This window comes from Notolepis coatsorum (assembly GCF_963971535.1).
Source record: "Notolepis coatsorum genome assembly, chromosome: 14".
Lineage (NCBI taxonomy): Eukaryota > Metazoa > Chordata > Actinopteri > Aulopiformes > Paralepididae > Notolepis > Notolepis coatsorum.
Genome location: NC_140178.1, coordinates 90,185,515 through 90,195,514, shown reverse-complemented (window position 1 = coordinate 90,195,514; position 10,000 = coordinate 90,185,515). Strand labels below are relative to the sequence as shown.

General features: G+C 40.5%; 1 protein-coding gene across 1 annotated transcript in view; it reads left to right on the top strand.

The window, feature by feature from the left end:
* Positions 1–9,551, top strand: part of nfixb (nuclear factor I/Xb) — a gene marked incomplete at its 3' end in the record, with an annotated part of 78,319 nt that extends 68,768 nt beyond the window's left edge. The window contains exons 5-6 of the mRNA XM_084328707.1: positions 6,668–6,798; positions 9,472–9,551. Of these exons, the coding sequence (XP_084184833.1) occupies positions 6,668–6,798; positions 9,472–9,551 (211 nt within the window). The remainder of the gene's footprint in view (positions 1–6,667; positions 6,799–9,471) is intronic.
* Positions 9,552–10,000: the final 449 nt, after the last annotated feature.

The following is a 10,000-nucleotide window of genomic DNA, read 5'->3' as shown; positions in this document are numbered from 1 at the left end:
ACACACACACACACACACACACACACATACTGTACACACACACACATACTGTACACACACACACACACACACAAATAATACATCACTCCCACCAGGTACACACACACACACACACACACACACACACACACACACACACACACACACACACACACACACACACACACACACACACACACACACACACACACACACACACACACAATACATCACCTCCACCAGGTACACACACATACATATAACACACACACATACATATAACACACACACATACATATAATACATACAATGAATGCACACACACATAATACATCCATAAAAACATGCACACGCACACATAATACACACACAGATACACGAACAGATACTGTATAATATACACACATATTACACGCACATACATAATACATCCATAAAACATGCACACACGCACGCACACACACACATAACACACACATAATACATCCATAAAACATGCACACACACACACACACACACACACACACACACACACACATAACACCCACATAATACACACACAGATACACGCACACATAACAAACACATAATACACACGCATGTAGACATACTGTACATATAACACACACATAATGAATGCGCACACACGTAATACACCCATAAAGATATGCACACGCACACATATAGCACACGTAATATACAGCAGTGGTTCTCTTTGTCATGCCAAGTAGCCCCATGTTGATGTGTAGCAGGCTGCGGACCCCCGTATAACCCCGTCCCGGGACCCCCACCTGGGGAGACACGTGTTGTTAGGTGTGATTTAGAGAAGGCCATAACTGTCTGTAGACAGTGGAGGCAAGGAATCCCAACCTGAGCAACAAACCATAGTTTCATTCTGCTAACATCTAGTTGAAGAGACAATTAGTGACGTTAAGCCCGGAAGCCCCTCAAGCACTTTGAGAACCACTGCTCAGTGTACACACACACACACACACACACACACACACACACGCACACACACACGCACATGCACACGCACCTACAGAACTCAGTCCGTCTGCAGTAATACTTGTTCCTGACTTCTCTCTTCTGTTCATTCTAAGCTGGTTCTCAGGCTTGCGCTGCTTTCTGACTGTTTGATGGGACTTTTGACTTTCTTTCTCCTCCTCTTTTCCTCTCTCTTCTTTTCTCTGCTAACCACTCCTTCCTCTCTCTCTCTCTTTTATTTTCCACACATCTGTCCATCACTCTGTATGTTTGTGTTTTTTTCTTTTTTTGGTCTATGGCCCTCTCTCTCTCTCTCTTTCTCTCCTCTCTTTCTTTCTCTTTTTCTCTCTCTCTCCCTCTCCTCACTATCTCTTTATCTTCCCTCCCTCTCTCTCTCTCCTCTCCTATCCCCTTTCTCTTTCTCTCTCTCTCCACTCTCTTTCTCTCTATCACTCTCTCCTCACTCTCTCTTTCTATCCCCTCTCTCCTCTCTCATATCTCTCTCTTTCTCTCCTATCCCTCTTTAAAATGTCCCCCTATCTCTCTCTTCCCCCCTATCTCTCTCCTATCACCCCCTTCTCTCTCTCTCATATCACCCCCTTCTCTCTCTCTCCCTCTCCTCTCACACTCCCCCCTATCTCTCTCTTATCTCTCCTATCACCCCCTTCTCTCTCTCATTCTCCTTTTTCCTCTCTATCTCTCTCCTCTCTCTCATATCACCCCATTATCTCTCTCTCCCTCTCCTCTCCTCTCACCCCCCCTATCTCTCCTCTCTCTCATATCACCCCATTATCTCTCTCTGCCTCTCCTCTCCTCTCACCCCCCCTATCTCTCCTCTCTCTCATATCACCCCATTATCTCTCTCTCCCTCTCCTCTCCTCTCACCCCCCCTATCATTTCACTCTCTCCTATCACCCCCTTCTCTCTCTCCTATCACCCCTCTCTCTATCTCTCTCTCTCCTATCACCCCCATTATCTCCCTCTCCTCTCTATTTCTCTCTCTCTCCTATCACCCCCTTCTCTCTCTCTTCTCTCTCTCTCTCTCCTCTCTCTCTCTTTCTCTTGCTCGCTCCTCTCACGCTGCTGCAGGACTGAAATGGAGCTTTATGCGAGTCTCCCACGGAGGTAGTTATACTCATTACAGAATATACCCCCAGATACTAATGTAATACAGGCCTGCGGATCTCACACACACACACAAACAAAGCTACACACACACACACACACACACACACACACACACACACACACACACACACACACACACACACACACACACACACACACACACACACACACACACACACACACATGTGCATGCACTCACCGTTACCCACATATATACACTCACAAAATAGTTTATTTGGATTCACAATGAAATGCTGTACATTCAAAACCCCCGTGTTTTTATTGGTCACAGATGTATTTGTCCATATAAGAATCTGCAAACACACAAAGGAACGCACTCAAGCATCACACAACACACGCTTTCTGCACACTCTGGGCTAGGCTGTCCCAGGCCTCTCTGGACACAGCCAGTGGTGGGGAGAAGTATATACACAGTTCCTTTACTTAAGTAAAAGTGGAAATATCCAGAGAGAACATACTCTGGTAATGTAAAGGTCTACTTAAGTGGAAGTGGAACCATTTGATATGGTTTGTTTCTTATTGAATGTACGTATACAAGTAAAAGTACATGTTCTTTTTTACATTCTTATATTTCAGTGCTTGGGAACATTCACGTCTTGATACCCTGACTTCAAAAGGTTATCTTAAAGGGGTATCTGGTCCAGTTATACTGGCTCTGATTACATCCCCTTGAAGTTGGCAGGCTTTGAATATTGAATATATATTATAGTCATCAACATCTTAAACGTAACTAGTAAAAGTACAAAGTTACCCTAAAATGAAAATGCTCCAGTAAAATACAAGTACCTCAACATTTTACTTCAGTACAAGTACTTAGTTACTTTCCCACTACTGGATACAGCATGCTGCCCCCACACTTCTCTCACTCTTTGTCTCTGTGTGCCCTTCACTAAAACAAAGCACACTGCACATTATGGTCTTATTCTCCAAGGACTTACGACAAAAGGGGCTTTCTCTTAGGGCCATTTGAGACCTTTTCGGGACGATTTTGGGATTCACCAACCATCCCAATAAAACACATATAATTAATATTATATTATAATATAGTGTCTATATTCATGTCTTGCCCGAAAAGGTCTCAAATGGCCCTAAGAGAAAGCCCTTTTTGTCGTAAGTCCGTTGGAGAATGAGACCCGTCCGTTATCACTGCGGAAACATCAGGACAGAAATGATATATTACCATAATTATGTCAACCTACATTGTTCCACGTTGCTTTGCTTGGATTTCTGACACACATGCCTCTGGGGTATATTACTGTAGGCATTAGAAATTAAGAATGTACCCAGTTCTAATGCCTACTGTAATATACTAATGCCTACAGTATTATACTAATACCTACTGTAATATACTAATACCTACTGTAATATACTAATACCTACAGTAATATAATAATACCTACTGTAATATAATAATACCTACTGTAATATACTATTACCTACAGTAATATACTAATACCTACAGTAATATAATAATACCTACTGTAATATACTATTACCTACAGTAATATAATAATACCTACAGTTATATATTAATACCTACAGTAATATACTAATACCTGCTGTAATATACTAATACCTACAGTAATATACTAATGCCTACTGTAATATACTAATACCTACTGTAATACTACTGTAATATACTAATACCTACAGTAATATACTAATACCTACAGTAATATAATAATACCTACAGTAATATAATAATATCTACTGTAATATACTAATACCTACAGTAATATAATAATACCTACAGTTATATATTAATACCTACAGTAATATACTAATGCCTACAGTAATATATGAATACCTACAGTAATATACTAATACCTACAGTAATATACTAATGCCTACAGTAATATATTAATACCTACAGTAATATACTAATACCTACAGTAATATAGTAATGCCTACAGTAATATACTAATGCCTACAGTAATACAATAATGCCTAATATACTAATGCCTACAGTAATATAATAATACCTACAGTAATATACGAATGCCTACATACTAATACCTACTGTAATATACTACTAAAACCTACTGTAATATATTAATACCTACAGTAATATACTAATATCTACAGTAATATAATAATGCCTACAGTAATATAATAATGCCTACAATTATATAATACCTACTGTAATACTAATACCTACTGTAATATAATAATACCTACAGTTATATACTAATACCTACCTTAATATACTAATACCTACTGTAATATACTAATACCTATAGTAATATACTAATACCTACAGTAATATACTAATATCTACAGTAATATAATAATACCTACAGTAATATAATAATGCCTACTGTAATATACTAATACCTACAGTAATATACTAATGCCTATACAGTAATATAATAATACCTAGTTATATAATAATACCTACAGTTATATAATAATACCTACTGTAATATACTAATGCCTACAGTAATATACTAATACCTACAGTAATATACTAATACCTACATACTAATGCCTACAGTAATATACGAATACCTACTGTAATATACGAATACCTACAGTTATATAACACATACAGTAATATACTAATACCTACTGTATACTAATGCATACAGTAATATAATAATGCCTACAGTTATTTAATAATGCTTATAGTTATATAATAATACCTACAGTAATATACTAATACCTACAGTAATATACTAATACCTACTGTAATATAATAATACCTACAGTTATATAATAATACCTACTGTAATATACTAATGCCTACAGTAATATACTAATACCTACAGTAATATACTAATACCTACATACTAATGCCTACAGTAATATACGAATACCTACTGTAATATACGAATACCTACAGTTATATAACACATACAGTAATATACTAATACCTACTGTATACTAATGCATACAGTAATATAATAATGCCTACAGTTATTTAATAATGCTTATAGTTATATAATAATACCTACTGTAATATACTAATGCCTACAGTAATATACTAATACCTACAGTAATATAATAATACCTACAGTAATATAATAATACCTACAGTAATATAATAAAATATACTAATACCTACAGTAATATAATAATGCATACAGCAATATACTAATACCTACAGTAATATACTAATGCCTACAGTAATATAATAATACCTACAGTAATATAATAATACCTACAGTAATATAATAATACCTACAGTAATATAATAATGCATACAGCAATATACTAATACCTACAGTAATATAATAATACCTACAGTAATATAATAATACCTACAGTAATATAATAATACCTACAGTAATATACTAATACCTACAGTAATATAATAATGCATACAGCAATATACTAATACCTACAGTAATATACTAATGCCTACAGTAATATAATAATGCCTACAGTAATATACTAATGCCTACAGTAATATACGAATGCCTACATTAATATAATAATGCCTACAACAATATACTAATGCCTACAGTAATATAATAATGCCTACAGTAATATACTAATGCATACAGGAATGTACCAATATCAGTATCAGTGCATCCCTCGTGCAGATAAACCATGAAGCAATATTTGATAGAACATTTATACTCTTATTTATACTACATTTATATATTTTAGAGCATACGCCTCCGTCAGGGATTAGGAGCAGCCTCCAACATGAGCTGCCCAGGGCTGAGTGTTACCACCAGAATTAACTAATGTTTTCCCCAGACTCTCCATATTGATAATTGCAAACAGACAGAATTCCTTCTTGGAGGGTAAAGGGGCTTTAGATACAGAATAAAATAGTATTTCCAGGGTCCACTTTTTTATATACATGTTGGAGGTTTGACTTTGAGAAACAGAAGGCAGTGATTGGTGGTAACAAGCTAAGGATCCTCAGAGCAGCCGTCATTGGATGTTGACAAACCTCTACAGTGTCTATGCCCAAACATGACATTGTTTTACTGGAGTTGCTTTAAGTCCCCACAAAATACGTTAACCCTTTCCTCTCGTCTCTGTCTCTCTCCCACGAACAAACACAACAAATTATACAAAACAAAGAAAAGGAGGACCAAGGCACTGTTCATTTAAAAAAATTCAATTAAATAAAATCTTTATTCAACTAGCATTTTCAAATGTGTAGGATTAGCATCGTTCTACCGAAATGTGTCTTTTTAAAAGTGAAATACCCCTATATACTGTTTAAGTTCAGTTCATATAATACTTCATTAATCCCAATGGGGAACTTCGTCCTCTGCATTTGACCCATCCTACCCACTCAGGAGCAGTGGGCAGTGGGCAGCCACAGAGAGGCGCCCGGGGGGACCAACTCCTAATGCCAGTGCCTTGGTCAAGGGTAACGACAGGGGTGTCTGTACTGTACCTAGTGTGCATGTTTTTTGTTTGTCTTCCCAAAGAGATGCATTTCAGTGCTTTTGTCATCGGGGAGAGTGAGTGACAAAGAGATTGATAAGCATCCATTGAAAGAAACGACAACCGGATGACCTAATTGTTCCCTAATTTGTAAACACAAGCAAATGACCCCCACCCCCACCCCCACCCATCTGTTCTCCAGCTCCAACAAGCGGAAGTCCATCGATGACAGTGAGATGGAGAGCCCGGTGGACGATGTCTTCTATTCGGGCCGCTCCCCGGCGGCCGGCAGCAGTTCCCAGTCCAGCGGGTGGCCCAACGATGTGGATGCAGGTACAGTCCAGTACCCCCCCCCCCCCCCCCCACCCGCCCCCTTCAGGCCCCCAAAACACCCAGACACCTCTGCTGGGTTGGGCTGAGATCCATCTCAAGCAAACTAAATCCATAGTATTCCATCGCAGACTAAAAACGTTACAAGTCTCACTGGAAGTAGAAATAATACCACGATTCAGGTCAAATTGAAAGATATTGAAGTATGAAATAAATCACAGTGAATCACCAGGGTGCACGATTATTTGACCGAATATAGGATACACTTACATTGGCTTTAAATTGCAGTAGTTTGAATACAAATATATCCTTAATCCAATTTTTGGATTTTGCTGAAAGGTAAAAACTCGATTTAGTTATTTAACTGATTTGAAATGGATCGGATGCCCAATCCAAGCCCCCTCATCTCCGCCCTCATCAACCCATCCACCCACCCTCCATCCCTGGCTTCTCTGCTCTGCTGTGCTGTGTGGTGCTCTGACCCTTCTTCCTCCTCCTCCTCCACTTCCTCCTCCATTTCCTCCTCCTTCTCCTCCTCATACTCCTCATACACCTCCCTCTCCCTGTCCCACTCCGTCGCCCATTCACTAGCGGTGCTCCTCTCAACACCCCGTAACTAAACAGATCCCCCCATTGTGCAGAACGGGCCTCCCCCCCCCCCCCCCCTGACGGAGAGGGACGTTGGCGCACGCTGCCAAACCCCGAGCTCTAGTTTTCATTCTCACGTGAAGCCCGAAGGGAGAGGGAGCCGGGGATCGCATTACAATTAATTCAAACATGATGAACGGAGGATAATAAACATTTGGAACTCAGAGTAGCGTTTACGGACCTCTGCGTTGGTGTGTACGGGGGGAGAATTGATGGAGGTTCGCCGCGCTGGATACTTTGTTTAGGTACTCGCACACGAGCCGTGGTAGTATTTAATACGTCAAATATTATCTGTGTTTATTGAGCTTATTGCAATAACGTTATACCCGACGCTTAATACTTATTGTCAATCAAAAAAGTTACCATTTGTAATAATTAACATTTCATTACCTCCACTCTGTCTGCACTGTTTGGGTCCATGTAACATTAGTTAGCACAACTCAGTTAGCCAAAATGTCAGCGTGTCCGTCCATATCAAGAGTAATAATTAACGTTACATTACCTCTGTCTGCACTGCAACAGCTCTCTCTTACATATTTTGGTGAACCAGGATGGCTCAGGTATTAGGGTCCAGAGGGTCCAGCTAGCCATAACTTCAACATATTTTGCCAGTAAAAGAAACTGTAATTACCGGCTACCGGAAACCCTGGTGTGAATGTGGACAGACACCACGGAGAAGTAACTATAGAGTACACCCCGATTGTTTGAGGGAAGAGACGTCCCAACCACTCTTCCTCACACGGTTTCACTTCAGAAAGGTCGGGGGAATTGGAGTAAACACGTAACACATCTTGCGCACATTTAAAAAAAATCGCACTGGGTTTATTCACTTAAACTTAATTTTACCGCAAAGGTCAGTCGTGCGCAAATTGGTATTTACTGTACAATGACGGCATGGCGAGAGGCTGCTCGCCGGTGGGCTAGAGAGTCGGGGAAGTGTTGATGGTCTTCAGTGTAGTCGTAATAGCCAAGGGAACGCCTAGCTTTTACACATGTTATTCTCATGGCCTTGGGTATAGTTTAATCAACATTTATGAATAGGAACAATTCTCTCCCTGAGCTAGAAACCAGAGAACCACAGCTAATTGACGAGGTCATACAGATGTACAATCTGGAGCCACTCCATAAGTAATGAACGGGGGACTGATTTCGTAGGTTTATGCAATGTTCTTTTCCTCCCGAACTTCAACATCCAAATTAGCTCCGTGTTGTTAGTCGCAGCGCAATCAGTCCTCCTGCACCGGAGAGTTGCACCGCAGCCCTAGAATCACCCTGGGTGTTGACATCAGAGCTCTCTCCCCCCCCCCCCCCCCCCCTCTCCTCTTATCATAATCTGTCAAACGTTCACACTGGTGTGACATCACACACATTAGGAGGGTGGGGGTGGAAGCTTGTATCTTTACACCCATGAGAGACGATGTTGATTGTTAACTAATTCAGAACAAACTCTCCCGGGGGGGACGTAGAGGAAAAAACCCAAACAAAGTATATAAAAAAATAAATATGTATACGTTTGTTATTCCCCTTTTTGTTTATCGTTCTTCCTTGTCCCTCCGGGTGGTTGTACGATCCAAGTCTTCTTCTATGGTGTCTGACGGAGCCCCGCCAGCCCCACATCCCGTCACCTCTCTCATAACATCATAATCACCTGTCTGCCTGTTTGTGAACTGATTTCCTTCCGCAACTATGATGCATGTCATGTAATTTACTGTGAGTTATTATTATGAGTGACTGTATACTCGTCAACTATATTTGACCATCGGTCATCCCCACACATACTCATTTAATAACCACAGTCACTATATTGTAATTATGTCACATACATATGCTGCGCTCATCACAATTAACCCTCCATTAATGTCCATAAATTGACCGCCTTCCCCCCCCCCCTCTCTCTCTCTCTCTCTCTCTCTCTCTCTCTCTCTCTCTCTCTCTCTCTCTCTCTCTCTCTCTCTCTCTCTCTCTCTCTCTCTCCTCCCTCTCTCTCCCATTGTTAACTCTTCCCTTCTCTCCTTTTTGGTGTTTCAGTGCAGCACCATTTGGCCAGTGTGCAGGAGAGGAAGATTAAGCATGAGAGCGATGGAGTGCAGTTTCCTTACCATGGTTAGAACAACATTATAAAACTGTATACTGTTACTCATACATACTGTACCCTCAACTCATACCAATCCTCATCTTGTACACATCTCTCTGTGTCTCTCTGTCCGCCCCGCCGTGAGCCCGTCCGCACCTCGTCTCCTCATGTAGCGACAGAGCTGCTTTCTCTCTCCCTCCCTCTTCTCATGTCGTCTCTTCTGAGCTTGTGTCTTCTTCTCTTCTTCCTCTTCGTTTTGCTCTCCTTTCCATCTCGATATCCTCTCCCTTTCTCCTTTTTAGTCTCCCTTCTCCTCTCCTTTTTTCTCTGCTCTTCTTTCCCTCCCACTCTCCTATCCTCGTCTTATCTATCCCTCTCTCCTCTCCTCTCCTCTCTTGCCTCCTCTCCACCTCCTCTATGCCTCTCTTCTCCTCTCCTCTCTTCTCTCCTCTCCTCCTCATCCATCTTTCTCTTCTCCTCTCC